The 16,431-nt window shown below is 35.2% G+C and overlaps 1 protein-coding gene across 3 annotated transcripts in view; it reads left to right on the forward strand.

The window, feature by feature from the left end:
- Positions 1-16,162, forward strand: part of LOC137623074 (hemocyte protein-glutamine gamma-glutamyltransferase-like) — a 95,734-nt gene extending 79,572 nt beyond the window's left edge. For all 3 annotated transcript variants that reach the window (XM_068353718.1, XM_068353719.1, XM_068353720.1), the window contains exons 2-14: positions 1,864-1,985; positions 2,704-2,910; positions 3,960-4,090; positions 6,051-6,192; positions 6,595-6,821; positions 7,467-7,644; positions 8,141-8,395; positions 9,232-9,413; positions 9,796-10,035; positions 10,451-10,591; positions 13,074-13,229; positions 15,026-15,165; positions 15,802-16,162. In XM_068353718.1, coding sequence (XP_068209819.1) covers positions 1,864-1,985; positions 2,704-2,910; positions 3,960-4,090; positions 6,051-6,192; positions 6,595-6,821; positions 7,467-7,644; positions 8,141-8,395; positions 9,232-9,413; positions 9,796-10,035; positions 10,451-10,591; positions 13,074-13,229; positions 15,026-15,165; positions 15,802-15,949 — 2,269 coding nt within the window. In that variant the 3' untranslated portion in view covers positions 15,950-16,162. The remainder of the gene's footprint in view (positions 1-1,863; positions 1,986-2,703; positions 2,911-3,959; positions 4,091-6,050; positions 6,193-6,594; positions 6,822-7,466; positions 7,645-8,140; positions 8,396-9,231; positions 9,414-9,795; positions 10,036-10,450; positions 10,592-13,073; positions 13,230-15,025; positions 15,166-15,801) is intronic.
- Positions 16,163-16,431: the final 269 nt, after the last annotated feature.

Below are 16,431 nucleotides of genomic sequence, written 5' to 3' on the forward strand. Positions count from 1 at the left end.
TATGTACATTGTTCTTGACTAAGCAACCGTATCTGTTTTCAGTTGCTCGTGTAGTCTAGATGCTTTTGTGAAATTGCATGTATGCTTTCATGAGTTATGTATGCATTGTGTATGAATATATACACATGCTTGTCTTCTTCACTCAGTGGGTTAATTACCCACTGAGTTTAGTGGCTACTTTCCTCCTGGTAAGGATAGATGAGGCTCTTAAGCTATGATAAGCAACTCCTCTAGGAGAAAGACATTCCTAAATCAAACCTTGCACTTCGAAGTTAAGATATTAATGATTTAATATTAATGATTAAAATATGTGAAATAAAACTAATTTTATTTGTTGAAAATTCAAATCCAATTAATATTAGGGAATATAAGGATTAACATCAAATAAATAAAACGGTGTGTTGGTTTTTGTGTGGCAGCGATAGTCTACGGGTATTAAACTCCTAGTTTCAATGTTTCAAACTGTACTGACCTTGCATAATATAAACATCCATGATACAGTAAACTAATTACCATTATTCAAACTTCAGAACATTGATTCAAACTTCAAAACATTAACTCAAACTTTAGAACCTTGATTCAAACTTCAAGACGGTACACTGTTAGAAATTTTCCGTAAAAAAAGGGTAAATGCCAACATTTATTCCAGAATTTGTACCTTTTAAAAACGGATATATTGACGTTAAGTGATAATACTATCACCAACCCGTAAAAGGTAAAACAAAATTAAGGTAAAATTACGGTTGCCTGTATTTTACTGAAATACGGCTCAGAACAGGTTATTTTACGGAGAATTTCCAATGAAAATTACGGTTATTTTTCTGTGTACATGAAGTCCTCAAAATCATAAGCTTGCCGTTTATATCTTTTCACATATTTACCTTAATTTTCAATGTCTAAAACTATTAGTGATTATTATTATTATTATTATTATTATTATTATTATTATTATTATTATTATTATTTTGAGGATTCATCCTCCTTATTGTCATCATGAAAATTTGTTCTCTTCATTGTTATCATCATCATTTATTCTCCTTATTGTTATCATCATAATTTATTCTTATAGTTATCAGTATGATTTATTTTCCTTACTGTTATCATTGGAATTTATTCTTCTTATTGTTATCATTGTAATTTATTTTCCTTATTGTTATCATTATCATTTATTCTCCTTGTTATCATCATTTATCCTCCTTGTTATCATCATTTATCCTCCTTGTTATCATGATCAGTAATCTCCTTATTATCTTTATAATTTATTCTCCCTATTGTTATCATTAAAATTTATTCTCCATATTGTTATTATTGTAATTCATTCTCCTTATTGTTATCATTATAATTTATTCTCCTTATTATCATTATCATTTATTCTCCTTGTTATCATAAAAATTTATTCTCCTATTGTTATCATTAAAATTCATTCTTCTTATTATCATTATCATTTATTCTCATTGTTATCATAAAAATTTATTCTCCTCATTGTTATCATAAGAATTTATTCTCATTGTTATCATTAAAATTTATTCTCCTTACTGTTATCATTAAAATTTATTCTCCTCATTGTTATCATAAAAATTTATTCTCCTCATTGTTATCATTAAAATTCATTTTTCTTATTATCATTATCATTTATTCTCATTGTTATCATAAAAATTTATTCTCCTCATTGTTATCATTAAAATTTATTCTCCTCATTGTTATCATCATAATTTATTCCCCTTATTGTTATCATCATTTATTGTCCTTGTTATCATGACCATTTATTCTCCTTGGTATCATTATAATTTATTTTCCTTGTTATCATTAAAATTTATTCTTGTTATCATTGTAATTTATTCTCTTTCTTGTTATCCTTTAAAGATCGTCCAAGATGAATCGTGACCGTAATGGAACCGGCTACAACAACTGGGTCAGCAGCTTGAGATCGGACTACGCCCGTAGCCTCGATCGGCGTATACGCGATGAAGAAGAGGCCGAGAAACGTAAGGATGAAGGCGTTTAACTACTTGGGTTGGGGGGGGGGGGGGGGAGGGAGTAGTCATGCCCCGGTGAGAAGGGGTTGTAGTTAGGAAAGGGGGAAGGGTGGAATCTGTATGTGCATATCTATTTAAATATTTAGACGTCATTATTGACGGGTCGGGTACATTAGTGTATATATATATATATATATATATATATATATATATATATATATATATATATATATATATATATATATATATATATATATATAGATATAGATATAGATATATATATATATATATACATACATATATATGTATATATATTTATATGTATATATGTATATTTATTTATATATACTGTCTCATTACCATTTCTGCATATTCTTTTAGATATCTTCCATGATTGGCGGGTTGCGCACACTAGTGTGTGTGTGTATACATATATATATATATATATATATATATATATATATATATATATATATATATATATATATATATATATATATATATATATATATATATACTGTATATATATATATACATACATATATATATGTATGTGTATATATATATATATATATATATGTATGTATGTATGTATGTATGTGTATATATATATATATATATATATATATATATATATATATATATATATATATATATATATATATATACATATATATATATATAAACATTTTAATTGCATTTTATATTTATTCATTATTTACCTCAGCCCCTTCCGATGCTCTGAGGGTGGAGCGCGTCCACTGGTACATCATGGACAACGCCCGCACCCACAACACCATCAAGTTTGACCTCATCCACGACAAGAAGGACCCCAAACCCGTCCTCCGCCGAGGTCAGACCTTCTACCTGGCCATCAGGTTCCTGAACGACTTCGACGTGGCCAAGCATCGCGTTGTGCTCAACTTCAAATTTGGTCAGTTTACTCATCTTTGTTGTAATGTATTCTCAATGATTCAGTTATGGTTTAATTTGCTTTTTAGTCTTAGTTTCTTTTTTTTAAGAACTATGCCGTTTAAAACACTTCCAGAAGACTAAAATTACTGCTAGATCTTTGCTTAGACAGCATTTGTAATGTTTAAAACGATTCCAGAAGGCTAAAATTACTGCCAGATCTTTGCTTAGACAGCATTTGTAATGTTTAAAACGATTCCAGAAGGCTAAAATTACTGCCAGATCTTTGCTTAGACAGCATTTGTAATGTTTAAAACGATTCCAGAAGGCTAAAATTACTGCCAGATCTTTGCTTAGACAGCATTTGTAATGTTTAAAACGATTCCAGAAGGCTAAAATTACTGCCAGATCTTTGCTTAGACAGCATTTGTAATGTTTAAAACGATTCCAGAAGGCTAAAATTACTGCCAGATCTTTGCTTAGACAGCATTTGTAATGTTTAAAACGATTCCAGAAGGCTAAAATTACTGCCAGATCTTTGCTTAGACAGCATTTGTAATGTTTAAAACGATTCCAGAAGGCTAAAATTACTGCCAGATCTTTGCTTAGACAGCATTTGTAATGTTTAAAACGATTCCAGAAGGCTAAAATTACTGCCAGATCTTTACTCAGACAGCATCTGATATGTCCACATAATTTTTAATTACAAGTTATGTTATATGTATGTTTTTTTTGCTCTCATAAATGAAACACCCTATTGGTTATATTTTTTGTATTCATTTCTACATAGTTCAGTCTATTAAATCGAATCTCAACCCCCAAACAGTGATACCTACCCTAACCTAACTTAACTATGTTTGCATATTTTTCAATTTCAAGATATGTTGTCTACATAATTTTTAATTGTAAGTTATGTTGTCTGTATGTTTTTTTTTTAAATTGCTCTTATAAATGAAACACCCCGTTGGTTATATTTTTGTATCCATCTCTACATAGTTCAGTATTAAATACAATCTCAACCCCCATCAAAAAGTAATACATACCCACAATACAAACGTGTTACGTCCACAGGTCCCAAGGCATCCGTTCAGAAGGGAACTTTAGCTGTTGTGCCCGTTCAGAACGAGAAATTCACCAGAACCAAGGATGATTGGGACTGCCGTATTGATCCAGGTACCCGTGGCAAGGATCTTGTGATCCAGGTAAGGAAGTTCATCTACATTATTCTTCTTTTATTACTTATTACTTGTTGTGGCCTGATTGGTAACGTCTCTGCTTGGCGTTTGGCGGTAGGGGATTCGAGTCCCGCTCCGACTCGTTAGTGCCATTAGTGTATGCAATCTTACCATACTTGTTAGCTAAGGATGGTGTTTTGAGGGAGCCTATAGGTCTATCTGCTGAGTCATTAGTAGCCACTGCCTGGCCCTCCCTGGTCCTAGCTTGAATGGAGAGGAGGCTTGGGCGCTGATCATATAATATATGGTCAGTCTCTAGGGCATTGTCCTGCTCGCTATGATTTTTTCCGGGTCTACTAATTTGTTCAAGTACATCTCTCTCTCTCTCTCTCTCTCTCTCTCTCTCTCTCTCTCTCTCTCTCTCTCTCTCTCTGTCTGTCTGTCTTAAACTTTATTATGTTTGCTTAAGATATACCATTATTTACGTGGTAATTTTTACAGTATTAGATCATAACATCCATTTCATCTTGTATTACTTTCTGTTACAAAATGCATTTTGCCATCTATTATGGCCGTTTGATGTACGTCTTAGTAATTTAGCCATAATGAAAAGTAGATTATTAATGTCCATTACGAATAAGTACAAAATCCGTGGATTACAATAGAAGATAAGTTATCAAGAAGAAATAATAATAATAATAAGAATAAGGAAGTGGGGAATATGGGGGAAGGAAGAGTACCCCTGGATACAATCCAATTTATAGCTCAAAGGCAGGTACTCGGGATGGGAAAGATTAAGGAAATAGGGAGAAAGAGAAGTACAGGAGAAGAATAAAAGAGAGGGACAGACCCTCTTGCGATATTAGGGAATTGGTATTATTATTGTACGCCTTATTTCAGTTATTGTTCCCATATCATATTACTATAAAGTACAGGGATAAACTGTGCAATATGGTAAATAATACTTGAAAGTACATAATAAATGAGTTCTCTTGCTTGAGGGTACACTCGGGCATACAATTCTATCTTATGTCTCTTCCTCTTGTTTTGTTAAAAGTTTTTATAGTTTATAAAGGAAATATTTATTTTAATGTATCTATTCTTAAAATATTTAATTTTTCGTTGTCTTCTTTCCTCGCTGGTCTATTTTCCCTGTTGGAGCCACCTGGGCTTATAGCATCCTGCTTTTCCAACTAGGGTTGTGGCCTAGCAATTATTAATAATAATGATAATAATAATAATGATAATAATACTGAATATTGGTACTTGTGCAAGGCGTCTTTTCATGTACTTACAATTGGAATTATGTTTTAGAAAAGAAACCCTAAGGCCAATTATTATGTTATTATTATTATTACTAGCCAAACTACAACCCTAGTTGGAAAAGCAAGAAATAAACGATATAAGAAGTAATGAAAAATTAAGATAAAATTTTTTAAAAAACATTAACAACATTAAAACTGATAATACATATATAGACTATAAAAAGACTTATGTCAACCTGTTCAACATAAGAACATTTGCTGGAAGTTTGAACTTTCGAAGTTCTACTGATTCAACTACCCTATTAAGGAAGATCATTCCACAACTTGGTCACAGGTGGAATAAAACTTCTCGAAGACTGTGTAGTATTGAGCCTCGTGATGGAGAAGGATTGACTTAGAATTAACTGCATGCCCTGTATTACGAACAGATTGGAACTGTCAGGGAAGATCTGAATGTAAAGGATGGTCAGAATTATGAAAAATCTTATGCAACATGCATAATGAACTAATTGAAAACTGTGTAGTATTGATGCTCATGATGGAGAAGGTCTGACTATTAGAATTAACTGTATGCCCAGCATTACGAACAGATTGGAACTGTCCGGGAAGATCTGAATGTAAAGGATGGTCAGAATAATGAAAAATCTTATGCAACATTCATGATGAACTAATTGATATTTCACAAATTTGAAAACTCTTTAGCCTTTTCTGCTTCTTTCCAGGTTTACATCCCCGCAGGCGCTATGGTTGGAATCTGGCGACTGGACGTCCGCTCTGGACTTCATGATCCGGAACAGTCCAGTGCAATGAATCTGTTTAGCGATCCAACTGACTGCTATGTCCTGTTCAACCCATGGTGCAAAGGTAAGGTCCCACCTGTTGACCATTAAGTTCTAGTATTTCCTTAATATCCATCCATCTTGAGTATGTTTACAGTGCTTTATAATCACATAATAGAAGGACACTCCAAAATCAAACCATTATTCTGTAGTCTTGGTTAGTGCCATAGCCTCTGTGCTATGGCCTTTCACTGTCTTGAGTTAGAATTCTCTTGCCTGAGAGTACACTCAGGCACGCAATTCTATGTTTCCCTTTTCCCTTTCCTCATTGGGCTATTTTCCCTGTTGAAGCCCTTTGTCTTGTAGCATCCTGATTTTCCATCTAGGTTTGTAGCTTAGCAAGTAATGATGATAATAAGAAAAAGGTAGTTGTCCATAAAAGGAATCAACTCCAGGTTTAAATACTGTAAAATTTATCCATCTTCAGATGATGCTGTATACATGGAAAACGAAAAGAACCGAGAGGAATATGTCAACAACGACAAGGGCAAAGTTTACGTCGGAGCATACAAGAGATCTCGAGGTCGTCCTTGGGCTTACGGCCAGTTTGACGACGTCGTCCTTCCAGTGGCAATATACATCCTCGAACTTAGTCGAGTTGCCGATGCTGAGAGAGGAAACCCAGTCAAAATCGTTCGTGGCATCTCTGCTGGGGTCAGTTTCTTAGTTTTTCTTGTACAGTAACATTTATTTGGGCATGGTCCTGGATCCTTTTTCTGATTGGGGGTACCTCAACGTGGTTAAAGAGTTTGTGCATAGCCATGATCACCAAAGCTGTACTTTTTAGTGAGGCAGATTTGCACCGACTCGCAGGGGTGTCCTTTTAGCTCGGAAAAGTTTCCTGATCGCTGATTGGTTGGACGAGATAATTCTAACAAACCAGATAGCAGGAAACTTTTCCGAGCTAAAAGGGCATCTCTGTGAGTCGGTGCAAATGCGCCTCATTAAAAAAAATAAGTATAGTCAGGGACACCCATTTTTTTTTATTTGGGGCGAGCGATCAAATAAAAGTCTCCCACCATCACCAATTTTCACTGGCCAGCGTAGTGATCAGAACTGGCCAAACCTCAGACATGAATAAAGACATGTCTGAGGCCTTTGCTGAGCAATGGACTAGAAACAGATTTTGTTTGTTTGTTGTTGTTGATATCATATGTTCTTACCTAGTACATTACAATATATTTTTTGAGGCAATTGTGAAAGAGAAATGTCTCATCGAAATCATAAGATTTGCCAAATCTTCTCATCGAAATCATAAAATTTACCAAATCTTCTGACAAAGTGTTCTTCCCCTTGCAGGTCAATGATAGCGATGAAGGCGGTATCCTAGAAGGTCGCTGGGACGGCGAATACAGCGATGGCGTGGCACCTTTCAAATGGACAGGGTCTGTCAGGATCCTCGAAGAGTATGTCAAGAATGGCTACAAGCCTGTCAAGTATGGGCAATGCTGGGTCTTCTCAGCCATCACCACAACAAGTAAGGGAACCACAGTAATGGTTGAATATGGACTTCTATCAGTCACTCTTAGCATTGAAGACCATTGTTACCCCTAAGCAAAATTCAGGTGTTTTTAGAATATCTAGTCATAAGGGATTAAAAATGTGTAATTGCTAGAATTGTGTTGATATTCACAAAATTATATAGACGACTTGACATGAATAGCCTGACAAAAGAGTCAATTGTGACGATACCATTGATGAAGTGGAGGCCAACCTTTATCTGAAGTCTTCCATATACAGGTAACAGTGACAGAGCTCATCCAATTCAGATAACTGAACTTTTCCATAGACAGATAGCGACATAATTAGTCCAATTTAGATAACTGAACTTTTCCATAGACAGATAACAGCGACAGAACTCGTCCAATTTAGATAACCTTACTCTTCCGTGTACAGATAACATGGACAGAACTCGTCCAATTACAGATGAACCTGCGACCAAATCTAAACTAATCTCTTCCTTGCATTTACAGTTTGCCGAGCCCTTGGCATTCCCTGTCGCTCTGTGACAAACTTCGTCTCGGCTCACGACACCAACTCCTCCCTCTCAATCGACAAGTTCTTTGACAAAACTGGTAACGAACTGGAAGGTGGTCCCGACGGTGAAAACTGGGACTCCATCTGGAACTTCCACGTGTGGAATGATGTCTGGATGACCCGCCCTGACCTTCCACCAGGCTACGGTGGTTGGCAAGCTATTGATGCAACACCACAGGAGGAGAGTGACCGTAAGTAACCCTTTTTCACAATTTTACCTATTGTCTTCATTACTGAAAAGAATAAAGATAGGCATAGGAAAACAGGGGGTTTTGATATACAAGCAACGGACTCGTGTTTGAAAAGGTGGGAAGCTGAAATACAAGCAATAGGCTCTTCTTTGAAAAGGTGGGAAGCTGAAATACAAGCAATAGACTCGTGTTTTGAAAAAGGGGAAGGTGAAATACAAGCAATAGACTCGTGTTTTAGAAGAGGGGAAGCTGAAATACAAGCAATAGACTTGTGTTTTAAGAGAGGGGGAGCTGAAACCAAAGCAATAGACTCGTGTTGTAAAAGAGGAGAAGCTGAAATACAACCAATAGACTCTGTGTTTCAAAAGAGGGGAATCTGAAATGTAAATAATAGACTCGTGTTTGAAAAGAGAAGCTGAAGAAGATATAATACCAAAAGTTTGCGAATAGAAGTAATCCGCGGATTACTGACCTCAGTAGAATGAATGTAGGATTTAGTTGCCTTGTGGGTCTTGCATAGCTACCTGGGAGTTGCATAGCTACCTGGGAGCTACCCAACAAAGCAGTGGCTCAAAATAATAACTTATATCTTTCGCAATCTAGCTATGCATTGTAGGCAAATTGATTCTCACTGTGTCCTTTCAGCTGTTATAATTCCATCCATAGTCGTATTAAAGGTAACAGGTTAATACTGTTTTAAAGAGTAATGGAAACTTTTGACATCCATGTGGCCCTTGTATATACAATCCACTGATCTGATATAGTAACAGACCTCATTTTAGATATCGAAGATATGGAAATGTGCAGATAGTTAACATGTAATTCTGATCTTGCAGAAAAGATGCAGTGCGGTCCCGTATCGCTAGAGGCAGTGAGACGAGGTGACATTGGTCTGAACTACGACGCAGGGTTTGTATTTTCTGAGGTCAATGCCGATGTTCTGCACTGGGGAGAGGATCCTGCCAGTGACTGGGGATGGAGCCGCCTGAAGACAAACAAATTCCATGTTGGACGTCAGGTAAATCATAAACATTATTGGTCGTTCATTTGATCAGTGTTTCCCTCTCAATTTTCCAATCATATTTTAACCTGGTGGAAACAGATGACATTAGCATCTTGTCTGTCTGAGCTATTACTTGCTAGAAAAAACATACCGTAAAAAGTATATTATTTCTTTGACTTTCCATGAAATCCCTTAAACTTAAACGTTTTATTGGAAATGAACCATGAGAAGTCTATTCGAACTGAAATGCTTTACTGTTAATCACCTCCAAAAGCATCTTCTAGGTCTGCATAGAACAGAAATGCCATACTTTATTCCTATCCCCCTAAGTCGAGCTATTGCTGTAATTGTTGATGGACATCAGTAAATGTATCTCATTACTCGTTGATCGTTGCAGATTCTAACCAAGAAGCCCGACGCTGACGACGATACCGGTGATGCTGACCAAGAAGATGTGATCTCAGACTACAAGAGCGAAGAGGGTTCTGCAGCCGAGCGTCTGGCCATCCACAACGCTATCAGAGGGTCCCGACGTGCCCAGCAGTATTATGAGTTCAAGAAAGACATCAAGGAAGACTGTGTCTTTGACCTTATTGAGATCGACAAGATTACTATCGGCCAGCCCTTCCAAGTTAAGGTAAATGCCTCATAGAAGTAGATAGTGGCACAACTTTTTTCTTACTCTTGTGGAGCTCTATTTCTGAAGTTGGAATTGGGTAGACTAGTCGATTAGAATACTTTTTACCTGCTTTGAACTGGAATAGAAAGTACATCCTCGTAACTATTTGTAACTGATAGATATGACATTTTAATCAAGTGTGCACACTTCTTTCAAGAATACGCTTAATCGTCTCAACACTGAACTGAAATAAAGTGCATCAATATACTTGTCTTTATGATATTAAGTGCAGATATGTAAACTTAAAGATTGAGGTGGTTTGGTCATGGAATGAAAATAGGTAAAGAAAGTAGCAGGAGGAAAATATTGGGACCTCAAACCATCCAGTGATGATGATGACTGACATTCTCTGCTTTGAATTTTCTCCTTCCAGGTGGTTGTGCGCAATGAATCTGACCAACCAAGGAACATCTCTGCTTTCCTGAGCGCTCGTTCCATTTACTACACAGGTGTGAGCGTGTCTCTCATCAAGAAGGCCGAGGGAAACTTTGCTCTAGGACCCAAACAATCCCAGGTAGAGTAACTCGACTTGATAGTTTTAGACTACATTCCCATGCGCACTCTAGGGTTGTTGTGGCCTATTTGAAACGTCCCTGCTTTGCTTTAGGACCCAAACAATCCCGGGTAGAGTAGCTCGATTTGATAGTTTTAGACTACATTCCCATGCTCACTTTAGGGTTGTTTTGGTCTATTGGAAACGTCCATGCTTTGCTTTAGGACCCAAACAATCCCGGGTAGAGTAGCTCGATTTGATAGTTTTAGACTACATTCCCATGCGCACTTTAGGGTTGTTTTGGTCTATTGGAAACGTCCATGCTTTGCTTTAGGACCCAAACAATCCCGGGTAGAGTAGCTCGATTTGATAGTTTTAGACTACATTCCCATGCGCACTTTAGGGTTGTTTTGGTCTATTGGAAACGTCCATGCTTTGCTTTAGGACCCAAACAATCCCGGGTAGAGTAGCTCGATTTGATAGTTTTAGACTACATTCCCATGCGCACTTTAGGGTTGTTTTGGTCTATTGGAAACGTCCATGCTTTGCTTTAGGACCCAAACAATCCCGGGTAGAGTAGCTCGATTTGATAGTTTTAGACTACATTCCCATGCTCACTTTAGGGTTGTTTTGGTCTATTGGAAACGTCCATGCTTTGCTTTAGGACCCAAACAATCCCGGGTAGAGTAGCTCGATTTGATAGTTTTAGACTACATTCCCATGCGCACTTTAGGGTTGTTGTGGCCTATTGCAAACGTCCCTGCCTAGTAATTGCTGGACTGGGGTTCGAGTCCCGCTCAAACTAGTGTTTTTTGTAGTCTCTGCAACCTCACCATCCATGTAAGCTAAGGATGGGGTAAGGGTGTGGGGAGCCTATTGGTCTACCTGCTGAGTCATCAGCACCCATTGCCTGGCCCTCCTTGGTCCTAGCTTGTTTGACGAGTTGCTTGGGCGCTAATCATATGTAGCCTATATATTTTCAGTCTCTGGAGCAATATCCTGCTAGGGAATTGTCACTGTCCCTTGCCTCTACCATTCATGAGCGACCTTTAAAGACGCCGTGAGCAAGTAATGCTCGAAGGAGTTCTTTTATTTTTGATAGTATAAGGCTATTTATATATCCGGGCAGTGGTAAATGAATTTGATTTTTACAGCTACATTTCAAAATGGACAAATGAAGCAACTCGAATGAAAGATCTAACTTTTGTCTACATATCAAAAAATGGCATTTTCGACTTGGATAGTAAACATGGTAACTCAAAATTCCGTGTTCGAGTATCAAATATACATTTCACTTGCAAAGTAAGAAAGTTGTCGCACCTCGGCCATTGATGAAATTAGGGTTATAATTAGCTTTTCACTTTGATATTAATGTTCATTAAATGATGAAAAATATACGAAAAATATTACCTGTTTTGAAGAAAATCGAATTACATCAAACTTTGATTTATAAAAATAAGGCTTTAATATTTTTTATTGAATAATAATGTTCATTATACGAAAAATATCACCCGTTTTGATGAAAATCGAGAAACATCAAACTTTAATTTTAAAAATTACAGTTTTAAATGTTTTTTCTCTTTAAAGATAATGTTCATGATATGAAAAATACCAACCGTTCTGACGAAGATATGAAATACATTAAATTTTTATTATAAAATTTATCACCATCATCATCTACGTCTATTGACGCAAAGGGCCTCGGTTCGATTTCGCCAGTCGTCTCTATCTTGAGCTTATGATTAAATACTTCTCCATTCATCATCTCCCACTTCACGTTTCATAGTCCTCACCCATGTAGGCCTGGGATCTTCCAACGCTCCTAGTACCTTGTGGAGCCCAGTTTAAATTTTTTATAAGTTAAAGAATATATAAAACTACGGTTTTAAATCGCTATTTTCTTTAATATTAATGTTCATTGGATAAAAAACACCACCTTTTATTTACTTTTTTATTTTATGATTTAAGATATATATAAAATTACGGTTTTAAATCGCTATTTTCTTTAATATTAATGTTCATTGGATAAAACACCACCTTTTATTTACTTTTTTATTTTATGATTTAAGATATGTATAAAATTGCGGTTTTAAATCGCTATTTTCTTTAATATTAATGTTCATTGGATCAAAAATACCCCCTTTTAATTTTTGCTATTTCATAAGTTAAATGATATATAAGATTATGGTTTTAAATTGCTATTTCCTTTAATATTAATGTTCATTCAATAAAATAATACTACCTTTTATTTTTTTTATTTATGATTTAAAAATATATAAAATTACGGTTTTAAATCGCTATTTTCTTTAATGTTCCATAGATAAAAAATACCACCTATAATGTTTTTCTATTTCATGATTTGAAAATATATGAAATTACGGTTTTAAATCGCTATTTTCTTTAACATTAATGTCCATTAGATGAAAAATTCCACCCCTTCTTTTAAAAATTGACATCTATCAAACTATTATTATTAAGTAACGTGTTTTTTCCTTTGTTGTAGGATATTGCCATGACAGTACAATATAACGAGTACTGGAAGAAGTTGGTTGAGCAATGCATGCTCAAGATCTATGCAATCTGCCGCGTGCAACAGACTGGACAGACATGGACGGAGGAAGATGATTTCCAGGTGGAGAAGCCTAAGCTAGCGATCCAGGTGAGTCGATCTCTCTCTCTCTCTCTCTCTCTCTCTCTCTCTCTCTCTCTCTCTCTCTCTCTCTCTCTCTCTCTCTCTCAAAAGAAACGCTTAACGATTCTCATTTAAGATTAAGCTGGAAAAACTTGTAATATTTCTCATTCAAGATTATTAAGCTGGAGAAACGTTTAATGTTTCTTATTCAAGATTACTGTATTAAGTTGGAGAATCGAGTAATGTTTCTCATTCAAGATTACTTTATTAAGCTGGAGAATCGAGTAATGCTTCTCATTCAAGATTATTTTATTAAGCTGGAGAATCGAGTAATGTTTCTGATTCAAGATTACTGTATTAAGCTGGAGAATCGTGTAATGTTTCTCATTCAAGATTACTGTATTATGCTGGAGAATCGAGTAATGTTTCTCATTCAAGATTACTGTATTAAGCTGGAGAATCGAGTAATGTTTCTCATTCAAGATTACTGTATTAAGCTGGAGAATCGAGTAATGTTTCTCATTCAAGATTACTTTGTTAAGCTGGAGAATCGAGTAATGTTTCTCATTCAAGATTATTAATCTGGAGAAACGTTTTATATTTCACGTTCAAGATTATTAAGTTGGAAAAAACGTTTAATGTTTCTCATTTAAGATTATTAATCTGGAGAATCGTGTAATATTTCTCAGTTAAGATTATTAACCTGGAGAAACATTTGTTTCTCATTCAAGATTATTAAGCTGGAGAAACGTTTTATATTTCACGTTCAAGATTATTAAGTTGGAAAAAACGTTTAATGTTTCTCATTTAAGATTATTAATCTGGAGAATCGTGTAATATTTCTCAATCAAGATTATTAACCTGGAAAAACGTTTGTTTCTCATTGAAGATTATTAAGCTATAAAAGCGTTTAATGTTTCTCATTTAAGATTATTAAGCATGATAAACGTTTGCTGGTTCTCATTCAAGATTATTAAGCTATAAAAGCGTTTAATGTCTTTCATTCAAGATTAAGCTAGAAAAACGTTTAATGTTTCTCATTTAAGATAAACTGAATAAAATTTTACTGTTTTTCACTCAAGATTATTAAGCAGAAAAATCGTGTAATGTCAAAAATTCATTTCCAAATGAATATTCTTTTAAAGAATTATTTCTGAATTAAAGACCTATCACGGCCTTTAAGAACATCCTTTGTTAGTTAATACTTTACATTACTTTACTTTAAGGACTGCTTTTCTGGTCCCATACAGCAGGGGAACCTTACACAGGACCTTCACATTCATTTGATCGTATATATTCTAAGGCACTCAGCATTTCACACAGCATATTGTTCGTTACTGTCAGGTCCTTATTATCAAAGCACTTAAAGAATGCCTCTTATCATTTTATCCCAGCTGTGACCAAGTTGTGGAATGATCCTCCTAATTGGGTAGTTGAATCGGTAGAACATAAAAACTTCAAAGTTGCAGTAAATGTTTTTCATGTTGAACAAGCTGACATAGATCTTTTTATTGTTTATTTATGAAATGTCTGTTTTAATGTTGTTACTTTTTATAAAATATTTTTTTATTCATTATTTCTCAAATCGTTTATTTATTTCCTTATTTCCTTTCCTCGCTGGGCTATTTTTCCCTTGTGGGATCATTTGGGCTAATAGAATATTGCTTTTCCAACTAGGGTTGTAGCTTAGCTAATAATGATAATAATAATAATAATAATAATAATAATAATAATAATCCCTAATGTTTGTTTGTGGTGGTTCTTACCCAATCAACACAACTTTGTTCATAATGTATCTCATTCAGCATTGTTCCTTTCGACAGGGCCCTCCTGAAAGTCAGGTTAAGAAGCTAACCGAAGTGTCCTTCACCTTCACCAACCCCCTGGACATGCCCCTGACGGAGTGCCATCTCAGCGTCGACGGCCCAGGTCTCATGAGGCCCAGGGCCATCAACATAGAAAAGTAAGAAGGGTTTTTTTTTTTTTTTTTTTTTGGTATCTTCTTGTAAAGAAAGTTTTACTTCAAGTCCCCCCCCCCAAAAAAAAATTGCATTTTATAATTCCCCATATATTTTTATTAATTAATATATTTTTCATAATTTCTGTTGTTTTCCAAATGGTTAAAGCTAATATCTCTTGTTTTCCAAATTTTGAAAAGTAATTTCTCTTGTTTTACGGACGTTGAAAGCTAATTCCTCCTTGTTTGCCAAACGGTTGAAACTACCAAATGGTAAAATCTAATTTCTCTTGTTTTCCAAATGTTGAAAACCAATTTCTCTTGTTTTCAAAATGTTGAAAACTAATTTATCTTGTTTTCCGAGCGTTGAAATAATTTCTGTCTGTTTTCCAAACGGTTAAAACTACCAAATAATAAAAACGAATTTCTCTCATTTTCCAAATGTTGAAAACTAATTTCTCTCATTTTTCAAATATTGAAAACTAATTTCTCTCATTTTCCAAATGTTGAAAACTAATTCCTCTTTGTTTTCCAAACGGTTAAAACTGCCAAATAATAAAAACTAATTTCTCTGGTTTGCCAAATGTTGAAAATTTCTCTCGTTTTCCAAATGTTGAAAACTAATTTTTCTTCTCTCCACAGGGACGTGCCAGCGAAGGGAAAATTCACTCACTCCATCAAATTCCTTCCAAGGATTCACGGAGAGCGTAAGATTATCGCCTCCTTCAATTCCAAGGAGCTCTTCGACATTTCAGGAAATAAGACGATGCAGATCAAGAAAGCACAGTAAAGAGAACTGTCAGTTTTGAGCTTTTTTTATTTTCTATTTTTTTTCTTTTTTTATTTCTAAGGCAGCTGTTTTGACTGACCCTGATGTCCTCCTTCATACATTGCTAACGTGCCATGTGGTCATGATTTGATGTAGCTACTCTCTCTCTCTCTCTCTCTCTCTCTCTCTCTCTCTCTCTCTCTCTCTCTCTCTCTCTCTCTCTCTCTCTCTCTCTCTCTCTCAAAAATCCCTGCCAAAGTATGCATCTTGACTAAATCATGTACCAAAATTTTGGTAAATTTTATGTAGCTATTTTCTCTCTCTCTCTCTCTCTCTCTCTCTCTCTCTCTCTCTCTCTCTCTCTCTCTCTCTCTCTCTCTCTCTCTCTCTCTCAAAAATCCCTGCCAAAGTATGTATCTTGACTAAATCATGTACCAAAATTTTGGTAAATTTTATATAGAAATATTTTACTTTTTTCTATGAATGTGTAATTTTCATTTTAT

The sequence above is a fragment of the Palaemon carinicauda genome, chromosome 30 (assembly GCF_036898095.1).
Source record: "Palaemon carinicauda isolate YSFRI2023 chromosome 30, ASM3689809v2, whole genome shotgun sequence".
NCBI classification, from domain to species: Eukaryota; Metazoa; Arthropoda; class Malacostraca; order Decapoda; family Palaemonidae; genus Palaemon; species Palaemon carinicauda.